The sequence below is a fragment of the Carcharhinus amblyrhynchos genome, chromosome 17 (genome assembly GCF_965287045.1).
Source record: "Carcharhinus amblyrhynchos chromosome 17, sCarAmb.v2.hapA, whole genome shotgun sequence".
NCBI lineage: Eukaryota > Metazoa > Chordata > Chondrichthyes > Carcharhiniformes > Carcharhinidae > Carcharhinus > Carcharhinus amblyrhynchos.
Window position 1 is genome coordinate 5,353,096 of NC_137340.1, and position 20,948 is coordinate 5,374,043.

A 20,948-nucleotide genomic window follows, 5' to 3' on the forward strand; every position below is an offset into this window, starting at 1 on the left:
TAGACGGCGTCGACTGTACACATGCACACACCAGAGCTGTCAGTGCAGGCAGCTCATCAACAACAATATATATATAAAAAAAATTAGAAATGGGATAAACATGGGGGAATAAAAGGCTACAGAACTGGAGAGGGGAAACACACATACTGCTAAAGTACGTGTCTGTGATGTTAACCATCTGGTTAATGTTCTCCATATGTTCTGAATGAATTCTTGTCAGACGATGTGTCAGGGGGAGGGGGTGGGGTGACCTGAATGGAGATGACAGCACTGACCCACACACAGCTGTGAGTGTGGGGAGAGAGAGAGGGTTGGTGCTGCTGTTGAGGCACTATTTGCTGTGGTGGGGGAAGCGCGTGGGGGCTGGCGGACGGAGACAGCGGCAGTTCCTCCGGCTGCTGGCGGAGGGATACGGGCAGTGTGTGTGTGCGGGTGGCAGCGGCTGAAGCTCGAGCGGTGGCGGCGGCGGCAGGGAGCCGGTCAGCGGCTTTCCGACTGAATCAACCTCCCCTCCCCTCAGCTCACCACCATGTCAGTGCGCTGAGGTGGTTTATTATTTTTTTTTAGTTGGTGTGAGGTTGAAGCTGGGCGGGGAGGGGGTTTGTGTGTGTACTTGTGTGTGAGTGAGTGTGTGTGTGTGTGTGGGGGGGGGGGGGGAGGCGATGGCGCCGGCTCCTCGGATGGAGCTGGTCGGTAAGCGGTTTGTGTGTGTGGGTGACAGCGGCCGGGAGCTGGACGTGTCGAGAATCCATGAATGGCAATGGCGAGCCGGGGTGATCAGGGCCGTCTCCTACAGAGAAGCCTCCAACAGAGAGTTGTCGGTGAGTGTCCGAGTCACAGCACCACCACCCCCCCCCCCCCCCCCAGTATATATATATACACACACACACACACACAGCCGCTCTCTGCCTGTCCATCTCTGTCTGTCTGGGTCCGTCTGTGCCTCTGTCTGGTTGTCTGTGTGTGTGTGTCTCTCTCTCTCTCTCTCTCCATGTCTGCCTGTCTGTGATGGAGGGGGTCCCTGCCGGCCTGTATATGTGTCTGGGTTTGTGTGTGTGTATCTCTAACTGTTTGGGTCTCATTGTGTGTGTGTGTGTGAATGTTTGTTTGTTTGTCTCTGTGTGAGCCTCTCTCTGTGTGCCTTGTCAGCCTCTGACTGTGTGCATCATGGACCTCACAGCTTTGCAGCTGCCTTGAGATTCTCTCCAAACACTTAGTTTCCTGTATATGTGTTTTTGTCAAGTGCCAAGTCCTGGTTTGGAACGAACAGTGATTTACTCTTATTATTTGCAATTAAAATTAAATCATTGCATTAAATCTGATTGTGGCATTAACATCCCCCACCTCTCTTCATTTGAAGAAACTTGTGTGAGGTTATTTAAATACGGGAGTACTCATTTGTTATGTTGTGGTCCTCAAGAGAGCGAGAACAAATGCCGTCAGGTTAGAAGTACATGTAGTAATTATACTGCGAGCGTGGCATGATCCTGATGTTTTGTAATACTCGTGCTTGCATATGTTTGGCATCGCGACAGTGGTGTTATCCGAGAATAAATAACATGGCATTTGTCCTGAAGCTATTTCTAGGACTGCTCCTTCTGGTGATTATGTTGCTGCTGGTTTGGCGCACACATGACTGCTCCCCCACCCCCACTCCTCCACAAAATATTCATGGCTGCAGGGAAGCATCCAGATGCTAGTTTTTGTGCCCGGTAAATAATTCGGAAGCCATATTTTCCAAGATTCTGCAGAAAAATGGAAATGTCAGTGTTTAGTTAGACAAATTTGGTACATTACACTGCAAACACTTAAATCATGCCAGTGTGCTCTTTAAGTAATTTTCAATAGTAACGTACATGTCCATAGTTCTTGGTGTCAACAATTTAAACTTCAACGTACAATAGACCTTCTTAACAGTACACTATAGTTTTCAAGTATTCACAAATTGTCTCTAAAATATAGATGGTATGGAAGATGCCTTTTCATCAACAGTTGACACGTACATAATTACTGATCAACTGTTGTTTTGACAGGTATAGTTCTGTCTAATTGGATGATTTGAAGGGGAAGGGAAAACCAAATCCTTGTAGTAAAAAACGTAGTTGGTGTGGACTTGAAAAGGTTGACAAAGATAATTTAGTAAATATATATATATATTTGGATTTTCAAAAATCTTTTGGTAAGGTACCAGACAGTAGGATCGTGGCAAAGGTGGGGACAAGTAGCTGAATAGATAGCAAATTGGTTTAAAAAAAAGCAGAGTGGGATGAACAAAGGTGAAAACGGGTCTTCCACGAGGTTTGGTGTTTGGACCATTGTTCAAAATTTCTGTTTGGATGTGGGAATAAGTAAGTGGATGGATATCAAAATCTTCAGATGATACCAAAATGTGGGAGCATAACTAACACAGAAAAATGCAACATAATACAAATAGATACTCATACTTTCAGACTGGATTGTTAAAAGGCAAAATTAACTTCCACGTAAGTGTGAGGTGATTGATTTGGGGAAAAAAATCACCAGTATCTTAGAATAAGAAACTGAATGGAGTCGATGCAAGCAGAGTACAGATGTAACAAAGACTGTAAAATCTTAGCAAGTCTGACAGCATCTGTAGAGAGAGAATAGAGCCAACGTTTTGAGTCTGGATGACAGTTTGAAACATTGGCTCTATTTTGTCTCCACAGATGCTGTCAGACCTGTTGAGACTTCCCAGCATTTTCTGTTCTTGTTTACGATTCCAGCATCCACAGTTTCTTTTATCAAAGTACTGATTTAGTTGTTTAGACTTCAGAAGTGTTGACATTCTGTTAAATTTGTATGGGACCCTGGTTTGGCCACATTATGGGTACTGTGCACAATTCTGGTGTGCATACTGGAAAAACATTGCAGAAAGTGCAAAAAAAACGTAACTGAGATATTATTCTATTGAGAAAGATTGAACAGGTCATCCATATGTTTAAAAGCCTGCCATTGTGTATCCACTGTCAACCCTATAAGTATCCTTTGCCAGCTTATCCATATGAGATGTGCCAGCAAATGCACATATCGTACCATCAAAATTAGCTTTCCTTCAGTTCAGGACCTTAGTCTCACACTTAATTGTGTCACTCTCCATCTTAGTGAAGAATTCGACCATATTATGGTCACCTTCCCCAAGGGATCTCATACCACAAGATTGCTAACTAATCCTCTTGATGTGCAATACCCAGTCTAGGATGGCCTGCTCTCTCGTTGGTTCCTTGACATATTGGACAAGAAAACCATACCTTATACATTCCAGGAATCCCCCCTCCATTGCATTGCTGCCAGTTTGGTGAACCTTATCAATATGCGGATTGAAGTCACCCATAAACTGCTGTACCCTTACCGCACGCATCTCTAATTTCCTGCTTGATGCCATCGCCATCGTCACTACCATTGTTTGGTGATCAAGGACTTCAACGTTAAGTGGGTTGGATAGGGTAGATCAGAAAAAGATGTGGGTGAATAAAAAGAGAGGCTCAAAAATACAAGATTGTTGTTAACAATTTAACAGAGATGAGAAGTTTCTTTACTCAAAGGTAAGAACGTGGAACTTGCTAATACAGGAATTGGTTAGACAAATAACTTGGATTCTTTCAAAAGGCAAATTGACTAGTATGGCATGCAGAGAAAGGGTAGAATAAAATGAAAGGCTGAGATGTGGCAGATGGAATGAGAGGAGATTTGTGTGAAGTATAAACACCAGCACCAATGAGTTGGGGCTCAATGGCCTGTATGTTATGCAAGTGGCATTAAGTAGCATCAAAGAAAATAATCAAATGCTTATTGAGTGGGCAATTGTAACCATTTCAAATTGATTTTAATATTTTGAATTCTGGTCATTGTAGTGTGTAAGTATGCATCAACTTTAGGTCTTCCTGTTGGTGATGATTAAGCATCAGTTTGTCAGAGCATCTGAAATTCAGTCATAATTTGTCAGACTTTGCAACATCAAAATGGACATAGCACTTTCTAAGGGAATACTTTTAACATTCATTGTGATAACCTGATTTTTCACATTTATCTTGTGTCCAGATAATAGCTGTGGCTTAAATTGGAAGCTGCATTTCTGTCTGTGTTGTTGATTTAGCCCTGTGTATGCATCTTATGAAATATGTTGCATTATACAATCTTCTATACATGTTGCTGGTTCTGAGTGAATTCTGAATAGTAGGTATGTCAGCTACTTGATGAACTTACAGTAAATTTTATTTGTCTTTTTCATGACTTTTATGCTTAGAAACATTAAGTTTATAAAATTCATTTAATTTTGTGCCATTATCTCAAATGGCTCATTATCACATGGCTGCTAATATACATGGACCGTGTCGCAGTGATCCTGATTCTTGAGAATTCCAGTTTTATACCCACTTTTCTGATTTTAATTCTAAAACAGATACTTTCTGTTTGGTCAGCATCTCTGAGACCAATCTCTTGGACCTGTCAATTTTCACCTCAGTGTGTTAATAGAAATAAGGAAAGAAATTACAGAAATGTTGATCCTCATTTTTGAAAGTTGTCTAGTTTGAAGAATTATCCTTTGGATTGAAGAAATGCAATTGTCATTGTTTAGCAAAGAGTCAGCATGGGTTGAGATGGACAAGTCATGTATGATGTCAGTGAATTGTTTTACAAAGTCACAAGCATGGTTTTGAGAGTTGTGCCTCAGGACACTGTTCATATGGACTTTCAGAGAAGAATTGTATATCCAACTTAGCAAATGTAACATGCAAACTGGCATTATTATGTGTTTGTAGGGGGGGGGTGACAGACTGGCTCGGAATTGAAGTAAAGATAGGAGGTTGCAAGCATAGGACAAAATGGAAGGGTTAGAAAGCATATCGAAAATGGGGGAGGACTTCAAAAATATTAACATTTGAAATTAAATTCAAACTTGGCAGAAGTGACTGGACATTGTGAGAGTGTCTTTGGAGACAAGCAGCACTGAGTAGCAATGTGATGTTTCAAAAGCAAAGTGGCAGGAGAGACATGTGGCTGTACTAAAGTTGGAAGGAAATGATAGATCGAAAGACGACAGGCAGGAATTAAGTGATAGATGCACACCTGATGCAAGGCTTTTAGTACATTTGATAGATATTTCATGCATTGAATGAGCAAGTTGTTCCAATTCATTTGAAATGATGTGTGACTGCTGAAACGATGGGTTGGGGTGATGCAATGTTTGAGATTTTCAGAAGGCGTTTGACAAGGTACCTCACAAGAGGTTATTGCAGAAGGTAAGGGGGCATGGAGTTGGGGGTAGGGTGTTAGCGTGGATAGAGGATCGGTTGTCAAATAGGAGGCAGAGAGTGGGGATTAATGGGTGCTATTCGGATTGGAGGTTGGTGACTAGTGGAGTGCCCCAGGGGTCGGTGCTGGGGCCTCAGCTATTTACCATTTATATAGATGATCTGGAGGAGGGAACCGAGTGTATGGTGTCGAAATTTGCTGATGACACCAAGATTGGTGGAACGGCAAATTGCGCGGAGGGTCTGGAGAGTCTGCAGAAGGATCTAGATAGGCTGGGCAAATGGGCCAGGAAATGGCAAATGGAATTTAATGTTGGCAAGTGCGAGGTGGTCCACTTTGGTAAGAATAATAGTAGGAAAGACTATTACTTACGTGGCGAAAAACTGCAGCAGGCGACGGTGCAGAGGGACCTCGGGGTCCTTGTGCATGAGTCGCAAAAACCCAGCCTGCAGGTGCAGCAGGTGGTCAGGAAGGCTAATGGGATGCTGGCCTTCACAGCGAGGGGGATTAAATATAAAAGTAGGGAGGTCTTGCTGCAGCTGTATAGGGCATTGGTGAGGCCGCAGCTGGAGTACTGTGTGCAGTTTGGGTCGCCGCACTTATGCAAGGATATTTTGGCCTTGGAGGGAGTGCAGAGGAGGTTTACTAGGCTGATACCGGAGTTGAGGGGGTTGAGCTATGAGGAGAGGCTGCATAAACTAGGCTTGTACTCGTTAGAGTTTAGAAGAATGAGGGGAGATCTCATTGAGATGTATAAGATGATGAATGGGATGGATAGGATAGAGGTGGAGAGACTCTTCCTGCTCAGAAAGGACAGTAGGACTAGGGGGCACAGCCTCAAGATAAGGGGGGGGGGGGGTGGTTTAGAACGGAGTTGAGGAGGAACTTCTTCACTCAAAGGGTGGTGAATCTCTGGAATTCTCTGCCCGTTGAGGTGGTGGAGGCTGCCTCGCTAAATATTTTTAAGACGCGGGTTGATGGGTTTTTGATAAGCGAGGGGATTAAGGGTTATGGGGAGAGGGCGGGAATGTGGAACTGAGCCACGACAGATCAGCCATGATCTTATTGAATGGTGGGGCAGGCTCGAAGGGTTAGATGGCCTACTCCTGCTCCTATTTCTTATGTTCTTATGTATTGTGCAGTAGTTTAACAGTGCTGTAAAGTTTTTTTCATGAACATTTCAAATATCTTCACATTTTGCCAAAGTCATTTTGTTGCTAACTTTCCATGTCGTGTAATTGATAGTTGTAAAAAGTTACGCTCAACTATCCTGTGATGAGTTGGGGTAGTTGCAGCTGGTCCCTCCCTTGGTGTCGAGCCATCTAAAGGAACCGTGTCGAGCTGTATCAATAGGTTATTCATATCTAATCTGTATAATTGCACAGTGAATATCCAGATGAAATGAAGGCTCAGTTTTCTTTGACTGTATTTAGAAATTTTTGAAACTCTGCTTTTTATTGTGCTTCAAAGAAACAGTTCATCCTGAGCTCTGACAGTTGTACATGTGCGAAAAGGCATCCCTTTCTTTCCTCCACATGCCCATCTGTGTGTCTCTGCATTTTTCAGCTTTTTGCGTTGATGGCAGAGTGACAGACTAGGTGCAGCTTTATGGGCATGTGAAGCTCTCCAGTACTTGGTCCACATGGCCATAATTGTGAATGTTATCTGGTATGTTGATTTGATTTATTATTGTCACATGTATTAACACGCAATGAAAAGTATTGTTTCTTGCACGCTATACAGATAAAGTATACCATTCATAAAGAAGGTAAAGAGAGAGTGCAGAATGTAGTGTTACAGTCATAGCTAGGGTGTAGAGACATATCAACTTAATGTGAGGTAAGTCCATTCAAATTCTGACAGCAGAGGGAAGAAGCTGTTCTTGAGTTGGTTGGTACATGACCTCAGACTTTTGTATCATCTTCCTGACTGAAGAAGGTGGAAGAGAGAATGGCCTGGGTGCCTGGGGTCCTTAATTATGCTGGCTGCTTTGCCGAGGCAATGGGAAGTGTAGACAGAATCACTGGATGGGAGGCTGGTTTGTGTGACGGACCGGGCTACATTTGCGACCTTTGTAGTTCCTTGCGGTCTTGGGCAGAGCAGAAGCCGTGCCAACGTGTGATATAACTAGAAAGAATGCTTTCTACAGTACAACTGTAATAGTTGGCGAGAGTCGTAGCTGACATGCCAAATTTCCTTAGTCTCCTGGGAAAGTAGAGGCGTTGGTGGGCTTTCATAACTATAGTGTCGGCATGGGGGGACCAGGACAGGTTGTTGGTGATCTGAACACCTAAAAACATGAAACTCTCGACCCTTTCTACTTCGTCCCCGTTGATGTAGACAGGGGCATGTTCTCCTTTACGCTTCCTGAAGTCGATGACAATCTCCTTCATTTTGTTGACATTGAGGGAGAAGTTATTGTTGCTGCACCAGTTCATCAGATTCTCTATCTCATTCCTGTACTCTGTCTCATTGTTTGAGAACTAACCCACTACGGTGGTGTTGGGTGTCGTCAGTATGTGCAACATTTGAACTTGACCCTGACATAACTAACATGTCGCATAATGGAATCATTGCAGCACGTTATATCATTCTATTTGATTTAATAATGTTACTTGCACTTCACAGTAAAAACAGTGATCAATAATAGGAATATTGTTTTTCTTTTCTGACACTTTTTTTTTGCTTTTTTTCTCGGCTCTCCTTTTTCTGTTTTGCTGACACTTTGTGCCTCTGACTGCCTGTTTATGTACTTTGCCCCTCTCTTGCCCTTTTCTCATTCTTTATCTTTTTCATTTTTTTCTCCTTTTTTCTCATGTTTCCAGCTTTGTCTATCTCTTTATCTCACTGTATTGTTCTCTGTGCGTTTGTATCCCCCATCTCTCTTTGCTCTCTTATTCACCTTGTCCCACTTGCTTCCTGTTTGGGCATATTCTACCCTTCAGTCTTCCACGTTGCCATCTCAAATTGCTATTTTATTCTCATCATCTCTTCCATTCTTTCCCTGCCTGTTTTTTGCATTCATCTTTCATGACTCCTGTAGTCTATCTTTCAGTCCAACTTTCTGCGTGTCTTTCATTTTCCTCTCTCTTTCTCATGGTCTTTTAGTCGTGCTTTTTCTTGATTTCCTGTTTCTTATTGGTGAATTGACCTGCCTTGCACTTTTGATCTTTCCTTTTTTTTTGACATAGTACTCATTCTTGCTTTCTCTTGTGCACACGTATATGCTCTCATTGTTCTACGTCTTGCCCAAGGACACTGAGACCAGTTTTGTTGCCTTGAGCTCCTCTTTATCTTAAATCAACAAAATTTACATGTACAAGAATTCAAATCTTGGATTTTGCTTACTACTTAACTTTGAGCTCATCTTTGAGTGACTGAGGAATCTAATGAGTTCAGTTTTGCATGTCAATATGATGTTTTCTCTAGATCAGAGATGCATAACTGTTGAACTCTAAATTTGAGTCTTGGAAATTTATTTCTAAAATTTATAATGCTACTTGTAATCATTGCACGAGTGTAGGTTTTGTATTTAACAAAACATAGAAAGTTCTACTCTACAATTATTCTTACATTGACATTAATTTTTAGCTGTCCTGACAAAATCTAACAATTTGTAAGAAACAAACTACCATTTTGTTAATTGTTGTATTACACCTGGACATGACAGGGTGACATGGTGGTTAGCATTGCTATGTCACAGTGCCAGGGACTCAGGTTTGATTTTGGACTACGTTGTCTGTTTGGAGTTTGCACATTGTTTATAAATGACTTAAATGTAGAGGGTTGATCAGGTTGAAAATTGATATAGTGGTTAAGAGTGAGGAGAATTATCTTCGATTACATGAGGATATAGATGGGCTGATCAATGGCAAATGGAATTTAATCTGGGTAAGTGTGAGGTGCATTTGGGCAGGACAAGAAAATACATAACAAATGGTAGGATGCTGCGGAGCACCAAAGATCAGTGGCACCTTGGTAACTATGGACACTGGTCCCTTAAGTTAACAGGAGAGGTGGATAAAATGGTTAAGAAGGCATTTGGTATACTTGCTGTTATTAGCCGAGGCATTGAGCTTAAGAGCAGGGAAGTTTTGGTGGAACTATATAAAATGTCGGTTAGATAACAGCGAGAATATTATGTGCAGTTCTGGAATCCATATTATAGGAGGGCTGTGATAGCACTGGAAAGGGTGCAGAGATGATTTACCAGGATGTTGCCTGGACTGAAGAGTTTTAATTCTGAAGAGAGATTGGATGACAAGTGTTGTTTTCCTTGGAGCAGAGGAGACTGAGGAGGGACATGATGGAGATTTATGAGGGGCATAGATAGAATCAACAGAAAGGAAATTATCCCCTTGGTGGAGGGATCAATGGGCAGGGAATGTGAGCAAAACTTTTTTACGCAGGACGTAGTGGAAGTCTGGAACTCTCTGCCTGTAAGGGTGGTGGTGGCAGAGGCCCACATAACAATTGGACTTTTTATTTATTAGTGTCACAAGTAGGCTTAGATTAGAGTCATAGAGGTTTACAACATGGAAACAGGCCCTTCAGACCAACTTGCCCATGTTGCCCAGTTTTTGCTGCTAAGCTAATCCCAATTGCCTGCATTTGGCCCATATCACTCGATACCCATCTTAATGATGTAACTGTCTAAATGCTTTTTTAAAGACAAAGTTGTACCCGCCTCTACTACTATCACTGGCAGCTTGTTCCAGACACTCAGTACCCTGTGTGTGGAAAAAATTGCCCCTCTGGATCTCTCCCCTCTCACCTTAAACCTATACTCTCTAATTTTAGACTCCCCTACCTTTGGGAAAAGATATTGACGTTCTAGTTGATCGATGCCTCTTACTATTTTATGGACCGCAATAAGGTCACCCCTCAACCTTCTACGCTTCAGAGAATAAAGTCCCAATCTATTAAGCCTCTCCTTATAACTCAAACCATCAAGTCTGGTAGCATCCTAGTAGATCTCTTCTGCACTCTTTCTAGTTTAATAATATCCTTTCGATAATAGGGCGACCAGAACTGCACACAGTATTGAGTGTGGCCATACCATTACCTTATAAACTGCAACAAGACATTCCAACTCCTGTACTTAGTGTTCTGACCAATGAAACCAAGCATGCTGAATGCCTTCTTCACCACTCTGTCTACCTGTGACTCCAGTTTCAAGGAGCTATGAACCTGTACCACTAGATCCCTTTGTTCTGTAACTTTCCCCAACACTTTATCATTAACTGAGTAAAGCCTGCCCTGGTTCATTCTATCAAAATGCATCACCCCGAGTTTATCTAAATTAAACTCCGTCTGCCATTTGTCAGCCCACTGGCCCAATTGATCAAGATCCCATTGCATTCGAGATAACCTTCTTCACTGTCCACTATGCCACCAATCTTGGTGTCATCTGCAAATTTATTAACCGTGCCTCCTGTATTCTCATCCAAATAATTAATATAAATGACAAATAACGGTGGACCGAGCACTGATCCCTGAGACTCACCGCTGGTCACAGGCCTCCACTTTGAAAGACAACCCTTTAAAACCACCCTCTGGTTTCTGTCAAGAAGCCAATTTTGTATCCATTTAGATACCTCACCCTGGATCCCGTGAAATTTAACCTTATGCAACAATCTACCTTGTGGTATGTTGTCAAAGGCCTTGCTAAAGTCCATGTAGACAATATCAGCTGCACTGCCCTTATCCGCCTTCTTGGTTACCTCTTCAAAAAACTCAATCAAATTTGTGAAGACATGATTTTTGACACACAAAGCTATGCTGACCATCCCCAATCAGCCCTTGCCTCTCTAAATGCCAGTAGTTCCTGTATCTGAAAATACCTTCCAACAACTTACCCATCACAGATGCGAGGCACACTGGCCTGTGGTTCCCAGGCTTTTCCCTGCAATCCTCTTAAACAAAGGCACAACGTTTGCCACCCTCCAGTCTTCAGGCACCTCACCTGTGACTATCGATGATTCAAATATCTCTGCTAGGGGACCCGCAGTTTCCTCCCCAGCCTCCTATAATGTCCTGGATTAATACTGCAAAGAAGTTACTGTGAAAATCCCTGAGTTATCACATTCCTGCGCTTGTTCAGGTGCCCGGAGGGAGAATTTAATATGGCCAGTGCACCTAACCAGGTGGTCTTTCAGACTGTGGGAGGAAACCAGAGCACCTGGAGGAAACCTACGCAGACGTAGAAACATGCAGGTTCTGCAAAGACAGAGACTGAACCTGGGTCCTGGCATGGTGAGGCAGCAGTGCTAATTACTATGCCACCCATTTAAGGAGTATTTAGGTATGCACTTGCGATGCCAAACTATACAAGGCAATGGGGTTAGAATACTTAGTTGCTTGTTTTTTGCTGGCATAAAGTGCCTTATTCTGTGCTACATACTCCTGTGACTCCCCAGGCACCCTATTTTCCTCAAAGTCCAGGATGTGCAGGTTAGGCGAATTGGCCATGCTGAATTGTCCCAAAATGTGTAGGTTAGGTGGATTTGCGTGGGATTATGGGGATAAGGCAGATGGGAGGGCCTGGACAGGCAGCTCTTTCGGAGTATCGATACAGACTTGCTGGGCTAGATGTCCCCTCTCTGCGCTGTAGGGGTTTTATGTTTTTAATTCCCTTTCCTTTCACCATCCTATGTTCATTTTTATGCAACAAGATGATAATCAGTCCATAAATTTTGTAACATAATTTCATCTGTCTATTTATTTGGTTAACTGATGAGTAATAGTTTTCTTTTCTCTATCCACTCAGTTGACCAATAAGAAATTGCAACTTCAACATTGATGCATTTATCCATGTTACCAATGGTAGCACTCAGTATCTACTCTGGTTTGCATCTCTCCAAATAATTGGTTATAAGAATTTGTGCTTCATTAATGGAAATCCGCTTGGGTCTATCTTAAAGTGATCTGAATGTTGTGCATGGAGTATTGTCAAAAATAGGTTTCCATCATGTTAATGAATTGCTTTTCTATTTTCCATGTCCTTCTAAAGTACCATCTGTATGTAAATGTTGTGGATTGTATTGTCAATCTGGTGCCTCACACTTGGACCACCATTAAGTTAAATGCATTTTCCTGTGAAGGATTACCTTTGTTATTTGGCATGTTCGGGGAATGGGAGCTGCCAGATAATAAAATATGTCACTTGACTGAGCTGCAACTGAGTTATTCATTTTTATTCAGTGACAGCACTCCAGGATGATCTTATGGGTATTGAAATTTCATGAAAGGTGCAGGAGTACGTGAATTGACTGAGCAGTGTCTAGGGGGAATGCAGAGCAGTGGTAGGCTGATACTAGTATGAGAACAGGACCAATAGAAATTACCTGAGTTTATCATCGTAAGAAGTCTCACAACACCAGGTTGAAGTCCAACACGTTTATTTGACAGCACTAGCTTTTGGAGGCTCAAGCTCCTTCTTCAGGTGTGTGAGGACTTGTGTTCACAAACAGGGCATATAAAGACACAAACTCAATTTATAAGATCTGTTGGACTTTAACCTAGTGTTGTGAGACTTCTTACTGTGCTTATTCCAGTCCAACACCGGCATCTCCACATTGAGTTTAATATCTCCAATCAAAAAAAACAGTTAATAGAAAACTCCAGTTGGCTGCGTGTTGGATCAGAGAAATTTTCCTATGCTTTCTTTTTATATGTAAGCTCGTCTTTATTGTTGGGAAACAACCTTCTGACAGTTTTGTCATAGTTCAGATTTAATGGGATAATTTCTTTTCCATTATTTGTTGAAAAAGCAGGACTTTTTAAGGTAAGACTGAAGAAAAGTTCTCACCACTTGACCACTGTAATGTTTGCATAAAGCTTTGAAAAGTATGTGCAGTTATTTAAATTTGTCAATTTGATTTGATGAAGATAACTCTTGTAAATAACAGCACGTTTCTCTGAGGGAATAGAATATGCAAACTTGAAAATGTCTTGCTGCTTTCATGTTTTGCTCGTTGCTGAATTACAACACGATACTGTTCCTTTTAAATGTTCTACACAAAACCAAGACAAAGTTAGATTGATTCTAGAAATTCACCAGATCTCCAGACTTTATGTCTGCACCCACTGATTGTACTTTAGTACTGGAAAGTCATGGTTAAGTGAAAACAGCTGGATTGTATTTGTGTTCCGTGCGGAGTGGTGTATAATTGCATGCTTTAGCAGGTAAAATAAATTCTTTAGGAGCCTGAAATTTGAATCGTGTGAGACAAAAAAGAAAGCAATATCAATCGAAATCTGCAGTCTCTGCTATCAGGAGTATGAAGCTAACATGGTGGCCCAGACTTGGAAATTGTAGACTTAAAAATAATTTAATATTATGTCTTTCCTGTTTTCAGACATTCCATAGTGCTTCACGGTAGTTTTGAAATGTAGTCACAGTTGAAATGTAGGGAAGCACAGCAGCCAATTTGCACACAGCAAAATCCTAGAAAAAAGTAGAGAGACAATTGGGCAGATCATCTATTTCAGTGATGTATGGAAGGATTTGGAAGTCATATCCAGGCCAATAGGAGAATGCCCTCCCTATCTCCGAGGAGTGTCATGGGATTTTTTATACCCATATGAGAGGGCAGAAAGGACCTTGACGAACAATATCTCAGAAGAAAGATGGCGTTGCTTTCAGTACTACATTGAAAGTGTCAAATGAGCGTCTGAAGTAAAATTGTACTTGTGAACTTCTGATTTTGAAGCAAGAGTGCCACAGCTAAATCAACAATAACATTTTATGATCCAGATTAGATTATGTTTAAATGTTTGAAATCATGTTCACTGCTCAGTAGAAAGTTTCAGACTTGTTTGAAACAGAACCAAATAATTCCAAATGCTGAAATGTACTGCATATAATCCGGGAATATAAGGAAAACTGTTTGGATAACTGTCGTTCTCCTGTCACACTACCAAACAAAAAATAAAGCAGAAACAAACTTTCAAAAATTCAAGGGCTAAAACTAAATTAAGTGTGAAATAATAGTTCTATCTAAGGAGCTGCATTTAAATCTGCAAATCGGATTTATTAAGTAAATGGAAACACAAAGTGATGCAGCACAGGAGGTGATTATTTGATCCATCATGTCTGGGGTTGGCTTTTTGGTCGAACTTTCCAAGAAGTCCCACTTCTCAGTTCTTTGCCAATAGATCTGCAAAACTTTAGCCTTGAAATATTTATCTAATTCCCTTTTGCAAATTGCTATTGAATCTTCTTACGCCACCCTTTTTAGGTAGCATATTGCAGATGACAGCAGCTGACTTTGTTTAAAAGATTTCATTCTTTTGCCTATTGGTTCTCTTTGTTAATCACATTTAATCCTTATCTTCTGGTTACTGACCATTCTTTCACTGGAAGTGTTTTTCCCTATTTAGTTCATATCACAACCATTGATTTTGAACATCTCCATCAAATCTCCTCTGTTTTATGGAGAATAACCCCAGCTTTTCTAGTCTGAAGTCTGTTATCCCTGGTAAATTTTCTTTTACATTATCTCTAAAGTGCAGTGCACACAATTAACAACACTACTGCTGAAGTCTAACCACTGTATTATAAATATTTAGCTTTCATTTTATCGTGAGCTTTGCTGGCTGAATTAGCATTTGTTGACCATTTGTATTTACCTCAAGTTGATAGTGCAGTCTGTACAGTCCATGTAGGAAAGCTACATTCACATTGCTTCTAAGTATTTAGAACCCAGCGATAGTCAAGGAGCATTGATCGATATGATCGGAAGTGCATGTGAATTGGAGGGGGACGGGCAGATAATGTTACCCTTGTCATCATAGGTGGTAGAGATCACAGTTTGGAAGATGCTGTTGAAGAAACCTTATGAACTGCTGCATTGCAAGTTTTAATTGGTACACAATGTTGCAGTGTTGTAGTGATGAAAGTTTAAGGTGGAGAAAGGGGTGCTGATCAAGTGGGCTGCTTTGTTGGATGGTGTCAAGCTTCTTGACTGTTGTTGAAGCTGTACTCATCCAGGCAAATGTGAGTGTTCCATCACAATCCTGACTTGTTAAGAATTGGGGAAAATATGATCTGAGTAGCCCTGACACCCAAACTAAGCATCACTAAGCACTCTAAAATTTGCCTCTAGTAATGAAGCCATAGATATTTTTGTCCTGTTATCTTAATAAATTTGATTACATAGATCTTTTCTTCCTGCACCATCTCTAAAATTGTGCAAAAGAACCAAGAAATATAGGATTTAATAGAGGTTTAGATCCCTTTTATTGTATTCTACGAAGTTCCTGCAGAAGTGTCAAACTCTACTACACAAAGTTCAGCACACCAGACATCAAAACTTGTTGGACAAAAAGTATTCAACCTCTGACTGACTTTGTTATACGCAAAGTATTGAAAAGGTATAGTGGCACAGTAATAGCATTGTTGCTTCACAGCACCAGGGACCCAGGTTCAGTTCTGGCCTTGGGTGACTGTCCCCTTGTCTGCATGGGTTTCCTCTGGGTGCAAAGATGTGTGGGTTAGGTGGATTGGTGATGCTAAATTGCCCCTTGGTGTCCCAAGGGGTGTAAGTTAGTGGGATTAGTAGGGTAAATACATGGTGTTAGGGATTGGGTGGATTGTTCTGTGGGAGAGAGACGGGCTGAATGACACTGTAGGGATTCTATGAAAAGCTTCTCAAAATATCCAAATTCACAACTTGGACTCTGATACTACTTGTGGCGAGGTAAAGTAATCATGTTTTCTCCTGATGGATTCTGATGTCTCCCGAGTCATAGATTCAAGGTCTTGTTGCTGCTTCTGCAGTGGCTGATCTATGGTTACTGCTGCTGATGTCTCCGCATCTCTCTCTGTGTAGATATTCCGTGCTGATCATGCTTCCAGTCATGTACACTCAGGACAGACACCGATCAATCAGTCTTTTTGATCATGAATGCTGAAGAGTCGTGTCTCTCTCAGGGGTCAGAAATCTCTCAATCACTGTCTGTTCAATAAGTCGTCTCACAGCACCAGATTAAAGTCCAACAGGTTTATTTGGTAGCATGGGCTTTTGGAGTGTTGCCCCTTCATCAGATGAGTGAAGAGTTCATTTCACAAACAGGGCATATATATTTACGAGTCTTAACAGGTAGTAAATCTTCACACACAATGTGAGTGGAGAGAGGTTAAGCACAAGTTAAAGAGGTGTGAATTGTCTCCAGCCAGGGCAGTTAGTGAGATTTTGCAAGCCCAGGTAACTGGTTGGGGGTTACATGAACATGGTGTGACATGAACCCAAGATCCCGGTTTGGGCCGTCCTCGTGTGCGGAACTTTCCGCTCAGCGATTCTGTGTTGTCGTGTTGTGAAGGCCGCCTTGGAGAATACTTACCCTAAGATCAGAGGCTGAATGCCCTTGACTGCTGAATTGTTCACCATCAGGAAGAGAACGCTCCTGCCTGGTGATTGTTGAGCGGTGTCCATTCATCCGTTGTTGTAGTGTCTGCGTGCACTCGCCGATGTACCATGCCTCGGGACATCCTTTTCTGCAGCATATCAGGTGGACAACGTTGGCCGAGTCGCAAGAGTATGGACCGTGTACCTGGTGGATGGTGTTCTCTCACAAAATGATGGCATCCATGTCAATGATCCATCATCTCTTGAAGAGTCTGCTGTGACAAGGTTGTGTGGTGTGGTGATCACTGGACTCCTGAAGGCTGGGTAGTCTGCTGCAAAGAATGGTCTGTTTGAGATTGCATGGTGATTTGAAAGCAAATAGTGGAGGTGTGAGGATGGCCTTGCGAGATGTTCGTCATCTTCGATGACATGTTGAAAGTTCTGGAGAAGAAGTCGTAGCTTCTCCGCTCCAGGGAAGCACTGAACGATGAAGGGTACTCTGTCCGCCCTGTTCCCGGTTTGTCTTCTGAGGACGCCTGTGCAGTTTTTCACTGTGGCGCATCGGAACTGTCGATGAGTGATTTGAACGCCATATTCTCTTCTTACAAAAGTGTCTTTCAGCGTCTGTAGGTGCCTCTTGCGATCCTCCTCATCTGAGCAGATCCTGTGTATGTTGAGGGCTTGTCTGTAGGGGATGGCTTCTTTAACGTGTTTAGGGTAGAAGTTGGTGAAGTTGAGCATTGAGATTATCCGTGGGCTTGCCATACAGTGAAGTGCTGAGGTGAGCTTCCTTGATGGAGATGGATGTGTCCAAGAATCAACTGATTCTGGAGAATTGTCCATGGTGAGTCTGGCGGGATGGAACCTGTTGATGTCATCATGTAGTTGTTTCAGTGATTGTTCACATGAGTCCAAAGGAAGAAAATATCATCAAAATGTATAGCGTCGGTTGTGCGGTGAAGAAGTCTTGTTCGAACCTGTGCATGAAGATGTTGATGTATTGAGATGTGTATTTGGTCCTATGGCTGTTCCGTGTGTTTGGATGAAGAACTGGTTGTTGAAGGTGAAGACGTTATGGTCCAGGATGAAGTGAATGAGTTGTAGAATTGCATCTGGAGATTGGAGGTTGTCAGTGTTGAATACTAAGGCAGTTGCAGCAGTGCTGTCGTTGTGGGGGATGCTGGCGTAGAGTGCTGCGCCATCCATTGACGACGAGTATTCAAGGTTCAATTGCTTCACGGGTGCTGAGTTTCTGTAAAAAGTCCATAATGTCACAAAAGAAGCTGGGGGTTCTTTGTACAATGGGTTTCAGGATGTCCTCGATGTAGCCAGAGAGGTTCTCTCACAGGGTCCCATTGCCTGATGCGATGGGACCACCGGGTGTGTTGGCCTTGTGTATCTTTGGGAGGCACTAGAGATCTCCAACGCGGAGAGTATGTGGGACAAGAGTATGGAGGGTGCTCTGAACGTCCGGATCAAAGGTCTTGTTTAGTCCGAGTTGATGTGTGTATTCTTTGGTCGGATCTGCGGGTAACTGTCTGTAGTGTTCCTTGTTGTTCAGTTGTTGCTACACTTTGCAGTAATCCATTCTGTACAGTATGACAGTGGCTCTTTCTTTGTCTGCTGGTTTGATGCAATGTTGCAGTTGGTCTTGAGACACAGAGGCATTGCGTTGTGCTTGAGTGACATCTGGGGCTGTCTTGTGAGTGCAGCTGAAGAATCTGGTTTCCCACACCTTCTGACAGCTTGGGCATACATGTTGAGTTGAGGGCAGCGGCCTTCCGGAGGAGTCCATTCGATGCTTTCTTCTTTGGTCACTGCACCGTAAATCTCTGACGGCTGTTCTGGTTCATTGGCTGATATCAGGTTTGCTGTTGGCCACCTGGGATTTGTGGAAAAACTCCCAGAGCCTCATTTGCCTGATGAATTCCTCTGTGTCTGCTGCGAGACTGATGGGGGTCCATTTTGGTGATGGGGCAGAAATTGAGTCCTTGGCTGAGAACTTCAATTTCATTTGGTTGAAATGTATAGTCCGACAAGTTGACAGTGGACCTCCCTGTGGTGGCACTGTTTTCTACTGTGGTTCCAAGGGAGGCTTGGTTGCTGCTGGTGATGTTGCAGTGTTTCTCAAGTTTCCTGTTCTTGCACGTAGATGGCATAGTTCCATTGTCTCGTCTGCTTGGCTGTGTTTTGCAACTAGTCTGCGTCCTGAGTGCAAGTTGGGAATATGGACTCTATCTTGGTTTCCAGGTTGTGGCATCTGTTGTAGAGCTGGTGTATGAGTTGGTTGAGGAGTGTGAGAGAGGTGCAACAGCCAAATTTCTCTGCGTGTGTTTATAAGTTGACCTAAGTGGGTTTGTGATCTGTAGTCCTTTCAGTATATTGTCTGCTTTCTTGCATCTTTGTAGAAAAATGATGTCTGTCGATACGCGCAATCTGCTTGGAGATCCCCTCCACTTTGAGCCGGCGGTGTAGGTGTAGCCATGATGTGGCTACTATCTGTTCAAGGCATAGCAAAATCCACTGTTCAGTCAGCTCCCATGCTTGGTCCATAGCTGCACATTCTGTTCCTTGCTTCTCCCACATCCTTGGCCTGATGCAGAGTTACTCCTTTTAACCATCAGATTTTGCTGGTATCTTCATTTTGCTATTCATTTTGGTATCTTCCTTTATGCTTACTTATCAGGCTTTAGCCCCCATACATATGTTAGGACCTTTTTCATAGGTCCTTGAGGAACACTGGATATTTCTCATGTTTGAAAAACATTCTATTAGATTTGTGTGAACTTGAGTTGACCAGTACTTAGCACATAGTAATAACACCCTCGCCACTGTGAGGTAATGTGCTGCCAGCACTGTAGGAAGACGTAATTACAAAATTACTGGTTAACATGGGTAGTCTCTATTTTCAATGGAGACATAGAAATTAAAAATGGGAATATAAAAATAGGGACAGCATGTATCATTTAACATGGCCCTGAATTAAGTCAGCATATTGTGCTCCAGTTATTTCCCAATTTCTAAATTATCTTTGCCCAAAGATGACCATTGACTTTGATTTCCTCTATGCAACACAAAGGGAGATGGACTGGCAATATTAAAAATCTTGCTTATTTGAGTGCACTTCATGATGCTGAAATTGTGTGGGTGTGCCTATATGGAAGAGAAAACAAGGACAGTGGTTGGGTTCCAAAACTGTTAGACCTTTTGCTTCATATAAATGTTGGAGAGTGACAAAGGGAAAAAAAAAGGAAGAGTGGGGAGAGGGAGAGAGAACTTAGGCTGAACGTGGAATATGACTTTTGGAATGCCAATTCTGCTTTCAAAAAGGATCAGTTTGAAGCTAGCTAATTCAATTTGTTTTGTGAACAGGAAAGCTGAATGCAAATTTGAAACATTCCAATTTTAAATTCTTGAAAGATAGTAGATGCATCAACACAAATAGAAAAAGTCAGACTGACCAATTCTTTTCTGTGTTTGTTAGAATTTTCTCTTTTGAACCAAAAAGGTTATATTTTGCCAACAAACTAAACCTCTTTGAAGCAACAGAAGATGTCAAGGTAGTTTAGGAGAGGAGCAGGGAATCTGATTGGAGTGAGAAGGCTTGATGTCTTGATCATCATCTTTTATGGGTGTTGGGTTAACAGAAGTGAGGAGATGGACAGAAAGTAGGAAAAGATGATGAACACCAAAAATGGAAGGTGAGGATAAAAGATTACACATGGGAAAATGAGACCAAATGTTATCTTCAGCTGAATTGGGGTGAAAGTTATTCAACTTTCACCCCAATTCAGCTGAAGATAACATTTATAATTGAATTAGGATATTTAAAGATCAGGCTCCTCATTTTCATAATTCTGTTTCAATTTCAAACTGAAATGGGGAAGACCAATGCAAAATACCTGTTAAATTCTTCAGTCATCTCCTTATTTTCTATTATTAATTCCCCATACTCACCTTTCCATGGGACCACATTCACTTTGTTCGTGCTTTTCTTTTTAAAAATATCTGCAGAAGCACTTTTTGCTAGCCACTTTTCTCTCACACTGTATTTTTTTCCTGGTTAATCTTTTCGTCATTCTTTGCTGTTCTTTACGTTCTGTCCAATCTTCTAACGTGCCACTCATCTTTGCACAATCATATGCTTTTTCTTTCATTGGTACTATTGTTAATTTTTTTCAGTTAAACAAGAAGGATGGGTTTTTCCCCTTGGAATTTTTTTTTCCTTTATCGGAATGTATCTATTCTGTGAATTCTCACATTAATACTTCATTCTTTTGCCTTGTTTCTACTCTTTGCCTTACCACATCTTCCCAAATTTGA

General features: G+C 41.9%; 1 protein-coding gene across 2 annotated transcripts in view; it reads left to right on the forward strand.

Moving 5' to 3' along the window:
- Positions 1 to 662: 662 nt before the first annotated feature.
- The window catches only part of jmjd1cb (jumonji domain containing 1Cb), a 298,027-nt gene continuing 277,741 nt past the window's right edge, over positions 663 to 20,948 (forward strand). The window contains exon 1 of one of the 2 annotated variants that reach the window (XM_080205413.1): positions 663 to 821. In XM_080205413.1, coding sequence (XP_080061539.1) covers positions 663 to 821 — 159 coding nt within the window. The remainder of the gene's footprint in view (positions 822 to 20,948) is intronic. The other variant, XM_080205412.1, reaches the window with a different exon arrangement.